The sequence below is a fragment of the Eutrigla gurnardus genome (genome assembly GCF_963514095.1).
Source record: "Eutrigla gurnardus genome assembly, chromosome: 9".
Taxonomy (NCBI): domain Eukaryota; kingdom Metazoa; phylum Chordata; class Actinopteri; order Perciformes; family Triglidae; genus Eutrigla; species Eutrigla gurnardus.
The window spans coordinates 5,539,416-5,561,241 of record NC_139923.1 but is presented as its reverse complement, the minus strand read 5'-3'; the positions used below and the strand labels follow the sequence as shown (position 1 = coordinate 5,561,241).

The following is a 21,826-nucleotide window of genomic DNA, read 5'->3' as shown; positions in this document are numbered from 1 at the left end:
AGAAAACAAATAAACAGAAGATAGCAGACATAAATGAGAATAACCTTCAGGTTTATCAGATGACACTTCATTTAATTACCTTGTTAAGGATTAAAGGAAACATCTTCTCTCATAATTTAAGTGATACAAAAGGAGTGCTTGTTTTATTTCAATAGGAATATCTTTTATTCTTAATAACATGATACAGACACATAAAGCTACAAGCTGCTGATAATGAAGAACAATGAAAACTTCCTCAGACTGGAGTATCAAAATGTTTTTTAGAAAAAAGACAATACCCAGACATGTTTTACATTTTGTCCCACCATCTGTTCGCTCCTACTAAACACATCAGCTTCACTCACGTGGGACGCTGCAAAGTCGTCCTTCACCAGGAGGCTGCTGGTCTTCAGCAGTCTGATTCAAGACTTAGTCCACTTTATTCTCACTCAAGACCTTTTCTGTTGTTGTTGTAGATGGCAGATATAAATAGATATAAACGGAAGAACTATGTCTGTTGAAGGCAGGACATGGATCCCAGGCTCAGTAGTTGGTCTTCAGTCTGCGGTTCTCCTCCCTCAGCCTCTCCACCTCCTCCACCAGAGACTCGTTCACAGAGTATTTCTCGATCAGACCGTGGATCTCATTCTGAAACAAACGACACAAAACACTCAAAGGACTGTGTAGTTTTTGGAGCTGCTAAACCGGTTCAAATTAGACAAAAAAACAACTGTGAAATTCTCAAACCACCTAAAAACAATGAATGCATCTTTAACTGTGGTGCCAAGCAAATAGTGTCTCAGTGCAGCTGTGCTATGTGCACATATTTAAATAAGGTCATATGCAGGAATGTGTTGCTAAATTGATCCCTTTCTATCCAAATGAGCCTCACTGCACAAATCCACAAAGATCAGCCACACAGTTAAAATTACATTATGAGCATCTTCATAGAATTGGTGACAGTAGCATCGAAACTTCTCCAGTAGTGTTGCACAGCATTGTGATACTAAGAAAGAATACCCTGCCGTTAAAAACGGCACTTTAAGTACGACAGTGTTTTAATAAGAGCCGTTCCTATGAGTTGATGTGTGACAGCTCTCTGCTAGAGGACTGAATGGATCCACAAGGACGCTTTAAACTTGGGATTTCTTTAACCTGCTTTTGTTCTGACGCCTGAAACAAGGTCCGTATTTAACACAAGCTGAAGAGATTTTAACGTTTTGTTCTACGATATAATCAGGTCAGTAAATAACATCTTAACAAAGGTGGCAAAAAGTGGCTAAATGAGACGAACGCCATCAATGGAAGACTGATCCACCACAGCTTAGTGGCAGTGATGCTGAAGACATGTGACCGTGATGTAGCTCCTTTATATTGGTGGTGGCTCTGTCACATGCTATCTGTCACATCCTATTACAAACTCTATATCACAGTTTAAAAACAGGAGGCGGAGGACTTCTAGAACCGCAGCAGCAAGAAGAAATGTGATGATCCTACCAGCTGGATGTAAAACTGCCGGACCATCTCCACCTGCAGGTTGACAATGTCTCTGTGACAGACGTCCCTGAAGACAGGAAGGACAGATATCCACAACATTAGGTTTCTACTTTCATGGTATAAACCATGTCCCGGTTTCTAAACAATGATGACCTACATTAGTGTATCAAGCAGTTTGGTGGAATGCAACGGCTATCAAGTTATGTAAGAAATCTAAATGGTAAATGCCACCGAAACAAAGTGACTGTCCAGATGTGTATTCTATTAGTCAGTGGGTAGAATACATTTAGTGTCCACATACACATGTATTAGTTACGTAACGTTACACCAGAGAGACTCAAGTACGAGCATCAAGTCACTAGATGATCCAACTATGTTATCTGTGGTCCTGAAGGTCAAACACCAGGATATAGACTCGGAGCTTTAATGAGTTTTAAAATGGCCTCTACAAACAAGACAAAAAGGAATGTGGGGGGGGGGAGTAAACGTATTACTTTATGTTAATGTAGTTTATTTAACTACTCTAACTTAAGGAGGAAGGAGTCTAAAGGTCAGACCTGAAGTCCTCCAGAGTTTCATGGATCATGTTCTGGATGAAGTGGATCTGCAGGGAGGTGAGAGGAGCAGCTCCTGCCTGTCCGACCACCTCGGCGATGTTCTGGGAGAGAGAGGAGGACACAGCTGCCGACAGAGCTGGACCTGAAGGGACAGACAAACCACTTTAAAAGCAGAAGCCACCCCCCATCGGGTATCAGACCACGTTGCCACCTAGCTCTACCTGCTGCGGTGACGGCTGGAGCTCCCTGGACCGGTGACTCGTAGCTCAGCTGAGCTTGAATACCATTGGCTCTCCTGAGGCTGGGCTCCGGAGTGAAGAAGGGTGGGGCCGGCTGACTGTGATTGGTCTGCTGGGATATGGGCGTGGTCTGACCCTCCCCCTCCAGGTTGGAGCTGCCGGCCGTGTCGGACTGTCAATCGAGACTTTGTTTGTGAGATTACATTGTGCATGTAAGGCATGTGATGCTACGTCACATTGAGATCAGCACCTTTCTGGAGTCACATGGTTCGGCTGCTGCAGCAGGGTTTGGCTCCTCCTCTCTGATCGGGGGCGGGGTCTGGAAGACAGAAAGCGGGCTGTAGCAGCGGGCTGCAGACGATAGCAGCGGCGTTCCCAGGGGAGTCTTACGGTGCGAGCCGGTAACTGAATGAGAATCTGAAAAAACAAGGATCCCAACTATATTAATACTAATACTAATAATAATGAGTTACATAAATCCTTTAAAAAAAGATTGCAAAAACCAAGGTCAAGAAAAAGCAAGATACAAGGCAATATAACAACAGGAAGCCAAACAGTGAGGCCAAATAAAAGCAAGACGAAATCTAAAGGTAACTTTTCACAGAACAATAAATGAAACAATGACATAAAAGCCAGTCTGGGAAAATTAGTTTCAAGAAGTGTTTTGAAAAAGATGACTGAATCTGCGAGCCCGAGTTATATATACAATATATACTGTAGATATTTTGTGGGTGGAGATTGAGGAAGGAGATGGAAGAGGAGGCTTGGAGATACTGTAGCTTGTCTCGTACCAGAGCTTTAGTTTTTTGTTTGTTTTGTTTATGAATTTCAGAAATGTTTTGTGCCGTGAAGAAAGAACAAAACAGGGCTCCTATTCATTTTGGCCGATGGATTTCTATGACTTTAAGACAAATTTCAACAGTCTGTGAAGTCTTGTTGCTCCAGACATTTAAACATGGAAAACTAATATTAATGCTTATAGGGAAATACATGTATGTTGTATACATGTGCTGTCTTTCTGTTTTTCCTTTTGGGATAGAAGTGACAAAACTAAACAATTAAAACCTTTGGTCGCAAATAAATAAATAAATAAATAACAAAATTGCATGACTGTCAGGTATCTTTTCCAGACCTGGAAATAACTTTCAAAATCCCTAACTTTTCCAGGTTTTTCATGACCGTAGGAACCCTGGAAGGATCTAAATCAATGCAGAACCAGACATATCATCTTTTTTATTCCATACACTCTTCTTTCTTGTCAAAAGATGTCACCTACATTACCCAAGATGCAGTTCTGCTAATATAATAACACTAAGATATGGTAACCAGTGGAAACCAGCAGAGCTGTGGCGGATCAAAGGGGGGCTCCACCACCTTTTAAAAAGGCCGAGTCACCTCATCATGTATAAACAAACAATGTAAAGGAATGAATACTGAACTGATTTACGTAGAAGGGATGATTATATACAGTATTACAGAGCAGGAAACTGAATAAACAAACTAAACAGAAAAAGACACTTCAGGCAAGATAACGCTGTGACATCTGTGCCGTTAGCCAAGCTAACGGCCGTGTTGGAGAGAGACATTGTGTGAGACCAGAGATGTAGTTCACTGAGGCGCTTCACACTAATCTCCATGACACGACGACACAAGGAGACTTCCTTGACTTGTATTTCATGTTACAATTCAAACAGGATCAAAAACATATTTTTCTCTCGCCGTTGACCATCATACAAATTTATTATATTGCTGAATAAAAAGATGTATTGATTAGTAATGCTACCGTTTGGTATTCCTATTCAATGCTTCACTCATGTCCCAAAGTCTCCATGGCACTCTCTTACCACCCCTTTTATTCTCTGACCTTCTCTGACTGGTGAGAAGATGTCCAGACTGGCCCGACCGACGACCTGCTGACCCTCCCCTTCTCTGGAAAGCATCTCCAAACTGGTAACTATGGAAACACAGCATTAAATGTTAGTCCACAACCGGCAGCACCATCATGCAAACCAGCTTCAAACTGACTTCCTGTCGTACCGTGTGCTCTCCCAAACAGCGTGTCTCCAGTCGTCGCCTGGCACCGAGAGTCTGGACAGAAAGAAGAGCTGAAGGTTCAACTATAACAATAGAGTATACAGTTATGTAGGAATATCCAGCCGGACACACAGGAGAGCAGTTTGAAGAGGCAGTGAAGCTCTGACCTTCCCGAGCAGGAGAGAAGACATCCAGACTGTTTCGCCCAACGCTGCTGAACTTGTCTCCCACAGGAAGCGGCTCCGTCGCCTGCTGGCCTTCAGCCTCCCAGGACGTCACCTCTGCACCAGCGCCCCCTGCTGGACATAAAACAGTGAGTACCTTCTAAAGCCCAAGTTATGCTTCCGCGTTGACACAACGCAAGGGGGCTTACGGACCCCTTACGTCCTTGCGGACCCCTTACGTCCAACGCAAGGGCCTGACGTGCACCTCCCAAAAATCCTAGACGCGCGTCGAGGCGACGCAACACCAACGCAACACCAACACAGCGGCATCGGCTGTGATTGGTCCGCTAACTACATCTGCTGGAGACCGCTTTTCCGGTTTCCACTCATAAACACCGCCATTTAAACTTTTAAAAGGCTACTTTTATTGTTTTCACCTCGTTTTATTGTTTGCACCTTCTCGCTTTTGCACAAAGAAATAAAACACCAAGTTCTGAAAAATTGTGGACGTTTAAAGCCGGAAAGTAAACAAATACGCTATAACGAGGCTAACGACGATATACGTCAAGAGTCTCGGTCGGTCGGTCAGGCTTTACAAAAAAACATAGCGCCCTCTACCGGTGTGGCATTGAATTGCATTTCGACACGTAAACCCAACGCAGAACCATCACAGTCTCCCAGCAACTGCGTGGCCGTTGCGTGATCACTAGGCGGAAGCATAATCAGGGCTTAAGCCGTCTAGTCACTTATTTTTTCCTGTAACGTTACAATTGATCATGATTTAACGTAGAGCTACAACTAACAATGTGACCCAGTTTATTACAGAACCACCAGAGGAGCCATCATTGCAAACTTTCAACAAATACGTGGCAGGTGATTGGATGAACCATTTGGCAATCAAACTCTTGCTAAAGTGACTTTGGAAAAGAGCGAAACATCTTTAGCATCAAGAAAAGCCTTCCGAGTTGTTCTTCATCACTAGAAGCATGACGAGGTGTATCTGTCTATCAGTTAATCGATTCATGGATGCAGCTCTTCTGCATGTGTGATGTAATGCGTCACGCTCAGAGGACCAATGACACCAACCTACCTGTACCTGTCACCTGTCTGCTAGGGGCGGGGCCTGGGCCGGGGGTGTGGTCTGGCTGGCTGTTTGACAGCTTGGTTGAGGATCTCTTGACAATCTTGGTGGAGCCCAGTTTACTGGACTGGAGCGGAGGAAGAGAAAGAGATATATGGAGTTTAGATGGATTTGATACCGTCATAAATACAGATCTGATGTTTTGAAGAGAGAGAGACTCTACTGGTCACTGGGTACCTTTTGTTTGCTGGTGTTGCTCTGGAAACGCAGACAGGTGACTGAGGTTTTATGTGCCACAGTGATCCTGGTGGGGGCGCTGGAGTTCCTCAGGTCGTACTGGTAGATCTTCCCCTGAGTGGATCCGACTACCAGACCGGTGCCGTCTGGAGTGAAGTCTACCGAGGTCAGAGGACTGTCCACCCGGATGGACCTCAGGATCCTGGAGGTACACATGCACACATTTTAAACACACAAGAAACCAGATGAAACGTATAGAGCCCTTTACAGTTTAAACAATGACGACGTACGTTACTATGTCACGCAGTTTGGCCACAAAAGTACGAAGCTATATGAGAACATATCAATCTGTGTGCTATCAGTGGGTGGGTAGAACACATTAGCAAGTGGCCCAATATGTATTGCCAGCTATTTATTGAAGTTACTACTACACCATTTGCTTTTATACTTTTCTAAATCAGCAACAGTTTCCACTTTTTTATGCACAAATTTAAAAATAAACTTGAATCTAAGTGACTGCCAGTTTGGTGCTCAATAATAGAGGAAGTAATATTTAAATACTGTAAAGCAGCCATGTGTTGTACTTAAATAATAATAACTCAATAGTTCAGTTAATCAAGAGAATATTGATGGGCAGCTATTTTGATAGTAAGTAAAAATCTGGCATTTTGCATGAAACAATTTCAATTTTATTTAATACTTTAGACCATCTTACATAATTGTAAAATGCAATAATATATTTGGGTTTTGGGCAAAAATGTTCTTCTTTATAAATCATTATATCATATCATTATGATTAGGTTACTCAATCACTACAGACTTAATATTGAAAACACAATAAATATGATATATTATGGAAGGAGTTGAACTAGATCAATGAACCCTGTAAAGAGCACAGTGGCGTAGGTCACATTAGTCTTACATCTTGCTGGCCGTGTCGTAGCAGACGATCTTCTTGTCGAGACCGACGGTGACCACCAGCAGCTCACTGGCGGGGGAGAAGGCGAGGCCAGAGCCAGGGGCCTTGTGGGCGCCATCAAACACGTGGAGTTCCTTCTGGGTGTTGGAGTCCCACAGGACCATGGTGCCACTGTCAGAGACACTGCCCAGCAGGGATCGCTTCAGCGTGGACAGCCTCAGGTCATGGATGGGCTGAGGATAAAACACAAAATGTTCTCAGTAATATTTATGAGACATCTCACACTTCCTAACCCTGAAGTCCTGAGAACAAAGAAGTGGTTCTAGTTGCTGTTGCTATACCGACAATCAGCTAACAGTAATATACCAGCAACAGCAAGAAGAAAAATAGTAGTAAATGAATCGTTTCTTTGGTCGACAGTTAATTAAATTCACAATACTTTGATAATTGATTAATAGTAAAAGATACTACGAGGAACTCTGACTTTGTCGGCCCCTGTGGACAGAAGCGGTACAGATTCTCCCTTTCTAGACTCTTATTTTACTCCAGCAGTCTGACAGTCTGCCCCACTCAGTCCTGGTTCTCCCATGCCTCCCTTCCCTCCAGTGCACCCCAACTATACCTCCTGGTCCTCTAGTGGTGTGGGGTCATGTTTGCCTCCCAGACAGGAGAAGAAATGTTTGTAAAAAAAGGAGTTGAGTCTGAGTATGTTTAACACTAAGGACTGCAGTCTGTCTGACCTGGTTGCTGCCGTGTCCAAAGGCTTTGCTGGACAGGTTGGTGGTCAGACTATGGAGGACCAGATCTCCACTGGTGGAACCGGATGTGATGTAACTGTCGTTGGCGTTAAAGGACACGCAGGTCACCTCTTCTTTATGGTCCTGAGAGAGAGAGAGACAGACGGTGTCACCCAGACAACCCAGCAACATAAAACACTTTCATTTGCTACAGCACGTCGTCTACCATGATGTGAGTTCTGACCTTGAGGGAGCGGTGCAGTCTCTTGGTCTTCAAGTCCCAGATGTGAACGATGTGATCCAGACCTCCACTGACCACAAACTGAGACGACGAACTCAGACACACACAGGTTTGTTTTTTCTGAATGGACAAAGAGAAAGAGGCCAGGGTGAGTACGAAACTTCTATTTGCAGGTAAAGATGGACATAATATATGTATACAGAAACAAAACTCACCCCCTCACCCAGTTCTACCACTGGAACAGGAGTTGACTTGAGGCTGGAAACCACCAGCTTGTCTCCGCTGCTGCTGGCACTGACCAGGTACTGGTCTGGAAGAACTGGTCAAGGCAGGTAAACCTTTTATCCATCAGACAATCACAGATTAATACACAGGCTTTATGGATTATTTTTTCTTTCATTCATCTCTCCATCTGTTCATCCAACCATCCATATATTCATCCATCCATCAGGATACTGTTGGAGCTCCAGCAGGCCTGTGCAACAGGGTGGCTGTTGCTATGTGGGTTGTACTGCTCCAGCGGTGCCATGGAAACTGCATCCCAGATCTTCACACAGTCTCCTGTCGACACCAGACGGGTCACCTCCTCCATGGCAATGCCTGGACACACACAGACACACCAGTTTATTGTGCAGTAATCTTAATGACACTATTATTGTATATTGGGCTGTTGCTGACAAAGATTTTTATGGTAGTAGGAAGATTTCAGTTCTAGAACATAAAAACGGAAAGTATAGAGGTAAAAACAAAAATTGCAAAATGCTGAAGCAGACATGACATACATAAGAAAAAGGGAACGAACGAGATTGAAGAGAGTTATAAAATTGAGTAAAAAAACAAAGAAATAAACGTATGAGATTCATTTAAAAGATGTTCCCTGGTTTTGGGGTCTCTGAGGAAGGTGGTCCAAAGTCAAGGAGCAAGACAGCAGAAAAACAGTAGTTTTTGTGGCACCTTATCCAATCACTAAAGAATTCCAACAGTTTGAATATTTACTTTTTATTGATTCCTCTTCACATATTTTCAACTAAGCTGACAAAAACAGGACATGAACGTAACAAATGATCGATTTACTCAAGTAAAATCCGATGCACTTGTACTGGACTCATTATTTAGTACATGTTCTACTACTTTTTACTTTTCCTCCACTATATCTCATCTCATCTTCAACCGCTTATCCGGTGTCGGGTCGCGGGGGCAGCAGCTTTAACAGGGGACCCCAAACTTCCCTTTCCCGGGCCACATCGGGATCCCGAGGCGTTCCCAGGCCAGTGTGGAGATATAATCTCTCCAGCTAGTCCTGGGTCTTCCTGTGGCCTCCTCCCAGCTGGTCGTGTCTGAAACACCTCCTTAGGGAGGCGCCCAGGCCCATCCTTACCAGATGCCCGAACCACCTCAGCTTCTCCACTATATCTCAGAGGAAAATATTGTACTGCACTGCATTTGACTGGCAGCCTTCGTTACTCTTTTCCCTTTCCTGTCCAGAGAAAACCACATATCTCCAGATGTGTTGATGTTGCATGTTTGTGATAAACACATAAAGTGTTCCTTGATGTGTTGAGAAATTATCCTATTTCTTAAAATAAACAAACTCTGTAAAAGGCGTCTTGGATCAGCTGGAAACTACATCATCAAGAAAGCAGGGCTGTTTTCCTTTTTAGAGGTTCTCACATATGTAGATTTATATATAGAATAGACAGAATATGATGCCTTGCTGACAACTTAACTAGTTAAAAGCATGCAAGATAAACATTAACACAGCAGTTTATTAATCCACAAACATCATATATAATAGGACAATATATACTTCATTTACTTTTCGTTTTAGGTGCAGGATTTGTATTTGTAGTGGAGTATTTGCAGTGTGATATTAGTATTTTTACTGCAGCAAAGGATGTGAATACTGGTGATACATTTTTAAAGTAATTTAGTAATAGGATTACGTTAACATTAATAAACATTAAGCTAACAGTGAGAGAGCCGCTACAATTAACTATCAATATCTGACATGGATGTTTTGGTAAAGTTTAATACACTTTAGTAATACAAACAAGCAGCTCACGTTGAACTAAAAACCAGCGGTGGGACGAGTTTAGTTAGTTAACCGGTAGTTAAGATCATAACCAGCAACAGGTGAAGTTAGTTAACACTAGCTAACAGTTAGCACGGCGGATTTTAAAGTTGTCGAACAGCCGTAAACACAAATTAAACAACACGAAACAAGCGGTAAATTATCGCTGAAGATTCAGGTGTTAAGTGTGTGCCGTAGAAACGTGTCAGACGTACCGTGGAAGATAAACTAGTGGTTGACAAGTTGTTGGAGCTGTTTTGTTTTGTTGATACGACTGCAGCCGAAAGACCGCCACTACGGAGACCCGCGAGGGACAAAACTAGACTTTTTTAAATATAACTTTATTGTTCAGAATGTTTTACAGGTCAACGGACATGGAGGAAGTATTCAGATCCGTTACTACAAGTACTACTATCGCAGTGTTACAATACTCTGTTACAGTAAAATGTCCCTTCAGCTAAAGTAGGCTGTCAGTATAATCAGTCAATGTAGTTAAAGTATTAAACTGTTACTGTTCTACTCATATATTTATTATATCATTCTATTATTATGAATCAGCATTAATGTAAAAGCAGGATTTTGCTATTGTAGAGCTGAATCTCATTCTCAATCTCAATCTCAACTATTACCTTATGATTGCTTTCATTATGGGTTAATATGCTCATTATTTTCTCCATGAATGACTTGATTGTTGGGTTTGTAAAAAATAGCGGGGCATTGTGTAAAAAATTGCCCAGAGCCCAAAGGGACACCTTCACCATGTTAGTGGGGTCCATACCAAAACATTATCACTAAGACATAAACATTATTACAAAACCATGGACTAAAAAAATTGACTAAAATCGGCATCTCTACTGTTACTAATTTGACTACTCCCGGAAGTAGTCATGCCGAGATCCATCTCGGCGTGGCTGTGCCTGCTGCCATGGACTACTACTGTTGATACTATTGCTTCTGTTAATACCACCACTACCGTTAATGCTACTAATACTACACTACTACCAACACCAAATGCAGTTGGAACCCAAGGGCCTGGGCTGCACAAGATTTCTGCCTAAAAGCCTATTATCATGAGCGTGTTCTACTCAATGTGTTAAGTGTTGATGACACTATGAATAAAATGTAATTGAAATTGAATTAAAGTAAATAAAGTAATGTCAGATAAAAGTAAAAAGTGGTATGAAAAGAAAATAATCCAGTAAAAATCCTTATTTTAGTTTTAGTTGAACACGTTTAAAGAGTTTTGTCTCATGGGCTTTGTATAGTGAGGGACAATGTTTGTTGCTTTGAGCATTAGTTAAAATAATGTTACATATACTCAGTGGTGTAGTGGAAGGTATACGCAGGTATACAGGGTATACCCACTTCTTTTTCTGGTGGTTTACAGTATACCCACCTATCAGCCAGAAAGCCATTGGAATATATGGGAGATATATACTTCCTCCTCTGTAGCCTACCCATAGCAGTACACCCACCTCATCAACTACCACCACACCACTGCATATACTGTATAGTTAATGTGATAATATAGGCTATAAGCATATGGGGTAATATAATTTAAAAAATAGTCCATATTTACCATATTACTCAAACGGGATCTCTTTTATTCTTTTGCAGCAGATATTTTAAGTTATTTTATTATCTTTAAACCATATAAATACAGCTATTGACATAATTGTACGTTTTTGAAACTGAAATAAAAACTAATCAAAAACTTGCTTCATATGTATTAAATAATTCAATCAACCAACTGTTTACTTTTAACTGTAAGGTGTCCTCGAGTGTTTAGAAAAATCCCCATTAATAAAAAAGTATCGTTATTCCCTGTGCGCATGTGCGTAACTTTCAGCGGACCCGTTTCTGTCCGTCTTTGAGGATTACTATCTCTACGTGTGTTAGTCTTTGCTTGTTTACTTTCCGTCATTTTCCCCGAATGAGCTCGTTACTTAAGTTTAAATATAACACACCGTTTAACGTTTATATTTATGAAGCCGACACAAACTAACGGACGTGTTTTGTTGGTTTTAGCCGACTGAAGTTAGCTAACGTGTTGTTAGCTACATTAGCTGTTTTAAACCGAGCTGCACTTTGTGCCAGAGAAAGTTCAGGTAGCTGCAGAGATAAAGGTCACCAGGACAGGTAAGAAGACATGTATGTTGCATTATTATTATTATTATCATGCACTGTATCAACATCGCTGCTGACAGAAATATACTGAAACTAAAGTGCGTGTCTATGTTTACTTGGTCATTTGTGATCGTTTCATCGTCGATTGGCGTTTAACTCACAGCAAGTTGTGATCTAGTTTTTTCTGCCTTAACCCTGTATTTATGTATATATTATTAAGTTCTCAAATTAACTTCATAACTTGGCATTTTTTAACCCAAATTCAGTCTAAAAACATTTATTGTAACAATCTGGTCCTCAGAGTTGATCAATAACTGACCATTTACACTACTCTATAAAATACCTCCTAACAGCAAAACTGATTTCAAGGGTTCAATGTATGTTTGTTAAACTGTTTCATTTATTTATATTTGGAAACCTACTTTCTATACATCTATAACTATTAATTGAAACCCCGAAAATAAATGCTGTTTTTGCTTGAGAATATATACTTTTAAATTACATAAAAATTATATTTATCATAAAATATGAACTGTTCCTACATGTGGAGTGTTGTGTATAAATACTGCTTTTTAAACGGACACACTGTATTAGAAATACAATTAAATCTTTACTATTTGCCAATTTTTAAATCTTGTCAGATGAAACATCTGGAAACATGTGCAGCTTGTGTGAACAGACTTCTTCTCATACAGAAGTGTACTAGTATTGTTGAACTAGCCTTCAACCATTAAAACCAAGTTGTTCATATATTTATGGAATATTAATGTGGCTTTGTGTTTCTCAGCTCTGGATGATGGCAAACTCTTTGAGGGCTGAAGTCGTTCGACTCTATAAAAATGTGAGTCTGTTTTTCTGTAGCCTGGACGAAGTATTTACACCTGTGTGTTAATGTGGTTTTGTGTGTGGTTTTATTTCAAATTCAAATCCACGAATCAAATCCAAAGATGATGTGACGACCTCTTAGGTTTAACATGGTTACTCAGTGAAGCTCACTTCAAATTCCTGACTGTTTAAGACGGTGAGGTGGAATGAAAAATCCCTGAAATATGAATTAAATATATTCAGAAACTGAAGGGATATTTGTACTTTATTTTTTCATCAAGAATGCTAAAGCCATTTTCAGCATCTCATATGAATATTTGATGCTTTCTTTCATCACATTTGAGATTAGACTTCATATTTTGGGGTCTGTTTCACAAAAGATGATAATGTCATTATTTTCTAATAATAATACATTTTTAAAGCACTTTTCAACTCCGACATCAAAGGTTATTAAACTAATATAATATGAAAATAAGCAGTTACAGAAAGTAAACAAAAGCAGAGGTAGAGTGACCTCATTACACGTGACTCTACATCTTTACATAGAAGTTGTTTTTTGATATATGAATGATCTGACCCTTTGATTACTCTTTCTTCTCACTTTGGTGACTCCACAGCTCCTCTACCTCGGGCGGGAGTATCCTAAAGGTGCCGACTACTTCAGGGACCGTCTGAGAGCGGCGTTCACCAAAAACAAAAGTGTGCAGGACCCGGAACGGATCAGGGAGATGATAAGTCGTGGGGAGTACGTGGCCAGAGAGCTGGAGTCGCTCTACTACCTGAGGAAGTACAGAGCTATGAAGAAACGTTACTACGAGGACTAAAACTTCTAAAAACACAAGCCACCGTCACCAGCTTCTCAATGTCTCATCAATAACAATTCATTCGTCCTGTTGGGAAATAAAGAAACAAATGTAAGAGGGAAGAACCTTTAATTTATTTCCATCTCGTTAAAGCAGAAAGCAGCAACTTTGAGAGTGGGTTTGTTTTGTTCCTGCAGACTTAATTCTAAGACAATTGAATAAAAGTATAAAAAATTGTACATCAAAAACCAACAACAGTAACTCAAACGCAGACAGGAAGAAGAGCACAAACCCGTGAGCTCACAGTAGAACACAATAGAGACGCCTCCCCCCAGAGGAGGCGCTGAGGTCAGAGGTCAGAGGCCCTGGGGGTCGAGGGAGGCGCCGTCAGCCAGGTTGGCTCTGCAGATCGGACAGGTGGCGTTATCCTGTCGGAGCAAAGACACCATCCATTATTCTATCTAAAAACCACCAAAAGTTCTCAGAATGACATCTTAAAAGTCTCACTTCTTGTCCAACAACCGTCCAAAACTCAAGATATTGAATTTATAATGATAAAAAACACATATTAGTGAAGCTAAACCCAGAGAAAAAATAAAATAATTCACTTCAAACGATCAATTATAAAAATACATTTTCATCAACTAATCATGGCGTCTTTTGGTCAAACATTTGTTCAGTTACCTGCAGATTTGTGTCAGAGACTCAGTTTCTTCCTAATAGTATTATAATAATAACATCACATCCACAGTTCAACAGTTAGTGACAGAGTTTATCACTGAAGGTACGTTCACACGTTCAAACGCTACTTACATTCTTTATGCTGTGCTTTTGCACACAAAGTCAATGCAGCGAATGACGCGACACAAGCGAGGCACATGTTTTATTTGCTGAGTTGAAATATTTGAATCGTGATGTGAAAGCCTATCAGTGTTGAGATTCTCGTCCTGTTGTCGCTGAATCACAAGTCTGTGGTCTACCAGAGCTACGATAGAACCTTATTATTGCAACATTATTTGTTTTGGGTTCAACCATTCCAACCAGCCGACGTGTGGCTTACTATTCACAGTGAATACAGCTGGGTTTAATTCACAGAGCACTTCTGGGTGATGTCAGGAACTCAGACAGGACGCTGTTTGAATTTATGGCGTATCGTTGACTTCCACAGCATTTACAAAGCTGCAAACGTGGTTATTTCAGCATGACTGATGACATTGTAGGTGCCTACATGGAGATGAGGTCAGACTGCCGGTGTGAAGCTGTTAAGATAATTAGCTTCCAGAATTCAAGGTAATTGGTAGCGTGGTAGTGACCTGTCAATCACAGGGTAGCCCCGCCCCTAAAGCGTCCCCTGCTTTCTGGTCTGGTGGACTCTAAATGGACCATAATGTACTAAATGAACATCATGCTGGATTGAAGAAGACTTGAAACTAGAGATTGAGACCATAAACTCATGTTTACAATGTTTACTGAGAAAATACATCAAGAGAGAAGTAGGACCATTTTCTCATTGACGTTCATGCAATCAGACTTATTTTCTTCCACCAGTCACTGCCCCCTGATGGCCAGTAGAGAGAATGCAAGTCTAGGGCCCTTCAGGTTTGGCTTCACTTTTCAGAACCGGAGGTTGCCTCCTGATCACGACAAGAATGTATGGATAAAATCACCTAATCTAACATAGCGACTATCAGCTGACACAAATAGTAATGTAGTCTGAACCATTATAGGGCATGTTTGAGTGATTGATGCATTGATTGCTCGTGATTGGCCACTGCTGCGTGACATCAGGTTGCGTTTCTCGTAAAGTTGACAACATTCAAATGAAGGACAACTGCCTAAATATCTTCCCCTGAGAGTTTTTGTACATCAATCAAATCAGATTGTTAAACAGCTTCAGAGGTGCTGTTGGTGGATGTTGTCCCCTTAGGACGGACCAGACTACCTGTTCTTTATGCTAAGCTAAGCAGGTGTAGCTTCATAGCTACCATACAGACATAAGTGGAATCAATCAATCTGGCTCTCAGAAAGAAAGACAAGAAGCGGATTTACCTTTAACCATCGGTCAATACACTGGACGTGGTAGTCGTGGAAACAGGGCAACATCCTCAGCTTCTCACCATCAGTGTAGTCACAGAAACAGATCTGGCACCTAGAAATCAACAGAAAAGTCGTCTCCATTTAAATCATCATTGCATCACTAAAAAGGTGGCGGGTCAACAGTAAACAATCCTGAGGTCAGACGAGGTCATGGACTCACTGAGTGTTCCCGGCGCCGCTGGCAGACTGGAAGGTTTTGGTGGGAAACCTCTGGATTTCCCTCCGACTCAACTTTTTGGACACAACGGAACCTTGGCGCTCCTCGAACGCCAGAAGAGCCTGAAAGACAAATGAGTGACATCAGCCTGTAAAGAACAACAGGAAACTGACTTATACCGTTATGTACTTAAACGGTTGGAGTTGGTTAAAAAGTGTCCAGTTAATAATATTAATAGGTTTAATTCTGGAAAGATATTATTTGATCTGTCGTTGAGATAAAAAGTAGAAATACAATTATGAAAACACAGATCCAAAACATCCGAGTCATTTCTGGTTTTGACACTCAATCATTTTCCTCTAAATTAACCTCCATTTTTTATGTTGACTGTTCAGTTGGCAGAAGGTTTCTAATTAAAGATGAAGTTGAGCATTTCTACATATCTGAGATAAAACGGACAAATAAACGTCCTTCTGACTTGAGCACCGACGATCAGTGTGATATGTTTTATCTGGTTCCAGTTAAATGTTAGTTATTGTTTAAAAACAGAATCTGTCAAAACTCAACATTTGTTTGAAACTGGTTTTTCATTTTCTTGGTAGTGTGATTTTTTTAAACCTACAGGTTGCTTATTTCTAATTTCTCTGTACATATTTAAATTATCTGCAAATGTTTAATTTTGCTTCATATGTTTTGTTTCATTTCTTTCATTTCTTTGTACACATTTAAATTTACATTTATCTCAGGTGTTAACTCTAATGTATGTTTAATGTATGTTTAATGTATGTTACTGCTACTGGATGCTTGAATTTCCTTCGGGATCAATAAAGTACCTCCCTCCCTCCCTCCCTCCCTCCCTGCCTCTCTGGTCATAAGATGTTACCTTTAGGTATTTATTGTGTTTTTATCAAAAGTATCACCAAACAGGAAACTAAAAACACGGCATTTGACGGCTGTCCTTTTCCTCGTCACCTCGTAGTCGTTTCCCTGAAGGTTTTCTGAAAGCTCCTGGGCTGCGTTCCTCCTTCTGCCCCGCCCACGTCTTCTGAGTTCACCAATCAGATCTGTAGAAACACACCAGGTGTATTGATTAGAGTAAACACAGAGACCAGAAACTTCAAACTGCTACGTCACGTGAAAAGACTTCAACAAACACTAGTTTCTAGGCGTTTCTCACAAATTGCTTTCAGAGACCCAGACGCCCCAAATGCTTATATATATATATATAAATAAACAAGAGTGTGTAAAATACTCTGAGCCGTGTATTTATGATCTTACTGTCTTCAAAGTTGACCAGTGGCTCGACGGCACCCAGTAGATGAGGCCTCCAGCTGGACTCCATGTAGGAGTAGTACTGCAAAGAACAAGTCATCGCTGTCAAACTCGGCCTGTTCACACTTTAACTACACGAGTCCTAACGCCTGACATGAGTCAGCAGGTACCCTTCCCGTCCCCTTGTTAAGTCAGCGTGTTTATGCTTGGAGGCCTGGAATAATAGTACATTAAACCGTTTGTTCCAAGATAGAAAACCCATAAAAACATATCCCTCAGCTTTATGTGTCTTAGAGGTGTTGCTTACAAGCAGCTGGAACACGGTCAGCCTTTAGCTCCGTGGTGGTGATGTGAAGTCATGTGACCGTGATGTACTTCCATCATATCCTAATGTTAGCTTTTTGCTTTTGATGATTACATTCATGCTTCAAAAATCATAAAAGTGGAGTTTATTAGTGAATTTTATCTTGCTGAAGAAAACATAAGAATCATAAATGTTTGTTTTGACTGATTATTTTCTGCAATAAACCCATTGTCTTTGTGTGGAGGGAACCATGGCGACGCCAACTTCCTGTTGGTGTACAATGACACATCATGCCCCGCAGCACTTCATCCCGATATATGACATCTATACACACACACACACACACATTATCTTTATTAGCAGAATGAATGGTTGAAGAAGTTTACCGTGTGGTGTCTCTCCTGATGAAGAAGACGATGATGATGATGATGGTGCTGGTGTCTGCTGTGCAACTCCTCTTGGTCAAACTGAGCCTGAGTGAACAAAGAAAGAACAATCATGAACATTTTCCCTCTCTCTCACAGGTGAGTGGTCCGGCTCCGACCCTGCAGGGGAACGATGCTACCTGCAGGCTTCGAGCCATCGCCTCGTCTTCCTCCTCCTGGGCTGAGCGAACCACGGCCTCCTCATCGTCACTGATGACGACCTGCTCCGGCGCTGCTGAACAGGAAATGACCGATGAGGACCAACGAGCTGAAACTGCTGTGGCTGTCTTCATTCCTCACATTAGCACCAGAAGGTTTGAGATTTTACATTTAGTTCAGAAACAAATATGTTTATTGTGTCGCAGATAGACATCTTTTTAGTGAGCATCCAGTTTAGTGAAAAACAACCTTAAATAAGATGATAAGAAATCAAAAGGAGCAAAACTTTTTTTTGTATCCTGTCTTTTTTTTAATTACACTATCGTTCACTTCCCTGCCATGATAGAGAGCTAGACAGTTTTTTCCAGTCACTTACGATGATATTAATGATTATCCTGATCATGGTATTCTCCACAATCCTATATCGTCCCATCCCTACCTACATATATTTATTTCTATAAAATGTTTTCCATGACATTGCAGCCATGTGTAAAAATGTAAATAATTAAAGTGACTAGCGATGTCATCGGGTAACTGTGAGGACATTTTTGACCAGTTATGTATGTCGGTATATAGTTAATCCTTTCTTTAAGCCTATATTTATTCATATTTAGCTCCTCTCTGCGATGTCAACTATCACTGGATAGATCATTACATCCACTGGAGGTGGAAGTCACACTGAATGATATCAACACGTGTTTCACGTCTGTGTGTTCAGGTTTGACAGTCATGACTCCATTCATTGCATCCATACAGCTGCTGTAAACTTATTTCTATACACTTTTGACTATGAAATGTAAATATGGTACATGTCCCCTCACCTGTTGAGGTGTTTCCATGCTCGCCATTCAGCCATCTCCTCTCCTCTGCAGTCAGGAATGATAACGAGGTAGAGGTGGACGGCGGTGACAGGAGTGATGCTGAAGACGGCGCTGGGGTCCGACTTTGAGTCATCCTCTGCCTGAGACAAGCAGGGCTGGCTTCTCCAGCAGACGCCACCTCTACTTCCTCCTCTGATATAGGCGTGAGGTAGGGGGAGGATGAGGAGGATGAGGAGGTTGAGGAGCTTGAGGATGCGGTGGACAGCGGAGCCTCCAGCCAGCTCCCCAACGGAAAAGTCCTGAGAGACGAAGCTGGAACAAAGCCGACACTCTGCCCTCCCATCGCTGCAGCCAGACGTCTGCGTTTAGATGTGTGGGAATGTTCTGTTTGTCCTGGAGACCCGCTGACGGCCACCTGAGGACAGAAAGACAGCAGTCAACATCAGGACCTACACAGCTGGAGAGAATAACATCTGGTAATAGTGACTTACAGGACTGAAATGTGCGTCTGTGATGCGTCTGCGTCTCCTCCGCTTGCCAAGTTGTGGGCTGACGAACAAACAAAACCAGATTTTAACATTAAATCATCAGTTTGTTCCATCAAACATATATTCTGTCAATAGGACAGATTACAGCATTACGTCACAGTTAGCTCATTAACGTCACTCTCTTTCACCAATCAAGGAGGCTGTGACACGTCTTCAAATGGAGAATTCACTTTTTTTCTCATTTATTTATTATGTTCATAATCCATCCTTAACATCTCAACCATTGTTCGGTTATATAAACAGGTTGTATGTTCCATTTGAGCTTCTTTCAGACCATAAATGTTATGCTAGTTACTGTGATGGGAATTTAATCAGTCTCACATTAAAGTCACAACCTTGCTAGTACTGGGTTGCATCCTCTTTTGAATTTCTCAAGGACTTTGGTCCATATTGACATTAAAGCATCACACATCCATGATGTCAATCTCCTGTTCCACCACATTCCAGAGGTGCTCTATCGGAGTGAGACCTAGTGACTGTGCAGGCCACTTGAGTGCACTCATTTTCATGTTCTGGAAACCAGTTTAAGATGTTGTGACACGGTGTGTTATCCTGCTGGAAGCAGCCATCTTCTGCTGTTGTCGGGGTTCCACATGTTGTGCAGTCAAGTCAAGTTTACGTCTATAGCACATTTCTTATGACAGGGGTAGACTCAGTGTGCTTTAGGATAGTAGGATAAGATCAGCTCCAACCATCTGGCATTTTCACCCAGAAATCTTCCTCTCAATGGATTTTTTCTCTTTTTGAAAACTGAAGGATAGTATTTAAGAAAATTATCTTATTTCTTAAGCTAAATAACCTATTTGAAGGCTTGTTGGATCAGCTGGGAAATGCATCGTCACAAAGAGGAAAAAACAGGAGGTTCTCACGGAACATATGGACATAATGTGATGCGTTGCTGGAGATTAAACGGGTTAAAACATGCAACATAGACATTAATGCAGCAGTGATGTGAATCCAGAAACATTAGATATAACAGTGAAACACCGACAGGGAACATTTTTACAGGACCATCAAGTACTAGAATTACATTTTGCTTACATAGTTTTACTTCAGTTCGGTTTTTAATGCAGAGCTTTTACTTGCAGTGAAGTATTTTCACAGCGTGGATCTAAATAATATATATAAGCCACATGTACAGGTGAGAGAGGAGCTATGTTACCTGGGTGTTTCTGGGACGATGATGGAGAGATCCTGGTAAAGGACATCGTCCGGGTGGAGGAGGCAGCCTCGATCCAGACACCCAGGACTGTCCGGCTCGGACGAACCGGGGCTGCCTGCTAACGCGTCCCCCATGGCCTCATCGAGCTCAGTCAGACCCGCTGGTTCACTCCACAACACAGAGTCCCGACTCACGTGATGCAGGTAGTGAGGTAACTCACCTGAGTATGAGTTAGAGAAGGTTACAATCACTGGGTGTTAGTCTAACATTACAGTTTCTACAGATCATCCTAATAAAGGACCAGGAGATACAAACGGAAACACACGAAGCCTACAGTAAAAAGAAACACGTTTGGAGCAATTTGTCCGACAAAGAATGAATTAGAGAGGTTAACGACACAAACATAGCGCCGACGTATACATCTAGCAGTACTTTATCTACATGTCATAGTCATAAAGTGACCAAGTCACCAAAACGAGAAAACCACACATACTAAACTAAATTCAGTTGTTTTGTCGACCTGCTACAGGAAATCCGATTCAGTAACAATGTAGTTAGCACAGAGAGCTAGCACAGAGAGCTAGCCAAAGTAGCTACAGATAAACAAACACGACGATAAATCGATGTAAAAATCTATTCAACTTCTCTACTACCAGTGATAACAACATTACACACGTGATAGCTGTTAGCTTTATGCAGCGTTAAACATTGTCGTCCTTCTCTCGGTCTGTTAACGTACGATCAACGGCGGAGAATCCCTGTACTTTGAACGGGCACACTTCAAAATAAGAGCGGTGACTTCCGGCGTCACACCAAAAAGTACCGAATATTCAATGTTTTATTTTTTTTTACACGAGATTTCATGTGAATTGAATAAGCGAAATAAAAAAGCACGATAAAATAACATGTACTGAATACTTGAACTCAGTGGAGAAATAAAGTCACAAATACTAAAATAGGTAGGCCTACCTGTCAGCTGAAACTAGAGCTACAACAATTACAAATAATTGACTGACAGAAAATGAATCATTGACTATTTTGATAATAAATTGTTGCTTACTGCAGATATGACTCATGGAGACTCCGGGCTATGAGTCAGGGAAGAGCAAAGGGTCCTCAGCAGTGAGATCTGCAGCCACACCACTTATTAACATTTAATACAAGCTGGAGGATTATATTCTTAGATTCTGTTTGGCAAATGGGTTGCTGGATCAAATGGTCTATTATTATTATTATTATTATTATTCATGTATACACACATCCTCATTGTTGCCTCAATGTTTAATCAAGATTGAATAAAAATGCATATAATGCAATATGTGAAATCATGCATTCTTCCCTAAATGACCGTCTTTACAGACTGGAAAAGC

General features: G+C 41.2%; 3 protein-coding genes across 5 annotated transcripts; 1 reads left to right on the top strand and 2 right to left on the bottom strand.

Moving 5' to 3' along the window:
• Positions 1 to 138: 138 nt before the first annotated feature.
• On the bottom strand, positions 139 to 10,065 carry nedd1 (NEDD1 gamma-tubulin ring complex targeting factor). Of its 2 annotated transcripts, none has more exons than XM_084017595.1 (16): positions 9,972 to 10,065; positions 8,142 to 8,285; positions 7,901 to 7,995; positions 7,689 to 7,805; positions 7,448 to 7,588; positions 6,711 to 6,940; positions 5,789 to 5,990; positions 5,561 to 5,678; positions 4,474 to 4,605; positions 4,310 to 4,360; positions 4,137 to 4,226; positions 2,523 to 2,689; positions 2,255 to 2,444; positions 2,034 to 2,175; positions 1,477 to 1,543; positions 139 to 627 (listed from the first exon to the last, which is right to left on the bottom strand). In XM_084017595.1, exons 2-16 carry the CDS (start codon positions 8,275 to 8,277, stop codon positions 523 to 525), a joined length of 1,983 nt encoding a protein of 660 aa, XP_083873721.1. In that variant the 5' UTR covers positions 8,278 to 8,285; positions 9,972 to 10,065; the 3' UTR covers positions 139 to 522. The 2 variants fall into 2 exon arrangements, with proteins under 2 accessions (XP_083873721.1, XP_083873722.1); XM_084017596.1 differs by having other exon boundaries at positions 4,474 to 4,602.
• Positions 10,066 to 11,623: 1,558 nt separating this feature from the next.
• lyrm5b (LYR motif containing 5b) lies at positions 11,624 to 13,532 on the top strand (the record flags this gene model as incomplete). 2 transcript variants are annotated; one of them, XM_084018314.1, is made up of 3 exons in its annotated part: positions 11,624 to 11,907; positions 12,671 to 12,724; positions 13,326 to 13,532. In XM_084018314.1, the coding sequence occupies exons 2-3, from the start codon at positions 12,677 to 12,679 to the stop codon at positions 13,530 to 13,532; spliced, it is 255 nt and encodes an 84-aa protein (XP_083874440.1). In that variant the 5' UTR covers positions 11,624 to 11,907; positions 12,671 to 12,676. The 2 variants fall into 2 exon arrangements, with proteins under 2 accessions (XP_083874440.1, XP_083874439.1); XM_084018313.1 differs by having other exon boundaries at positions 11,625 to 11,895.
• Positions 13,533 to 13,624: 92 nt separating this feature from the next.
• On the bottom strand, positions 13,625 to 21,239 carry LOC311019100 (uncharacterized protein). Its single transcript, XM_084018312.1, has 11 exons — positions 21,196 to 21,239; positions 20,457 to 20,676; positions 19,238 to 19,295; positions 18,747 to 19,161; positions 17,907 to 18,001; positions 17,728 to 17,814; positions 17,044 to 17,119; positions 16,738 to 16,829; positions 15,769 to 15,887; positions 15,561 to 15,660; positions 13,625 to 13,939 (listed from the first exon to the last, which is right to left on the bottom strand). Exons 2-11 carry the CDS (start codon positions 20,588 to 20,590, stop codon positions 13,868 to 13,870), a joined length of 1,248 nt encoding a protein of 415 aa, XP_083874438.1. The 5' UTR covers positions 20,591 to 20,676; positions 21,196 to 21,239; the 3' UTR covers positions 13,625 to 13,867.
• Between the last annotated feature and the right edge of the window lie 587 nt (positions 21,240 to 21,826).

Bases quoted from the DNA above. Each gene is read 5' to 3' on its own strand.
- nedd1 (XM_084017595.1), bottom strand. From the start codon at position 8,277: ATGGAGGAGGTGACCCGTCTGGTGTCGACAGGAGACTGTGTGAAGATC. The intron at 2,690-4,136 runs GTCAGAGAATAA...TTGTTTTTTCAG, and splicing joins CTTCTCACCAGTCAGAGAAG to ATTCTCATTCAGTTACCGGC. The intron at 2,176-2,254 runs GTAGAGCTAGGT...CTGTCCCTTCAG, and splicing joins TCCAGCCGTCACCGCAGCAG to GTCCAGCTCTGTCGGCAGCT.
- LOC311019100 (XM_084018312.1), bottom strand. From the start codon at position 20,590: ATGGGGGACGCGTTAGCAGGCAGCCCCGGTTCGTCCGAGCCGGACAGT. The intron at 15,888-16,737 runs GTGACGAGGAAA...TTTGTCTTTCAG, and splicing joins TTCAGGGAAACGACTACGAG to GCTCTTCTGGCGTTCGAGGA. The intron at 15,661-15,768 runs GTGAGTCCATGA...GTTGATTTCTAG, and splicing joins AGCGGCGCCGGGAACACTCA to GTGCCAGATCTGTTTCTGTG.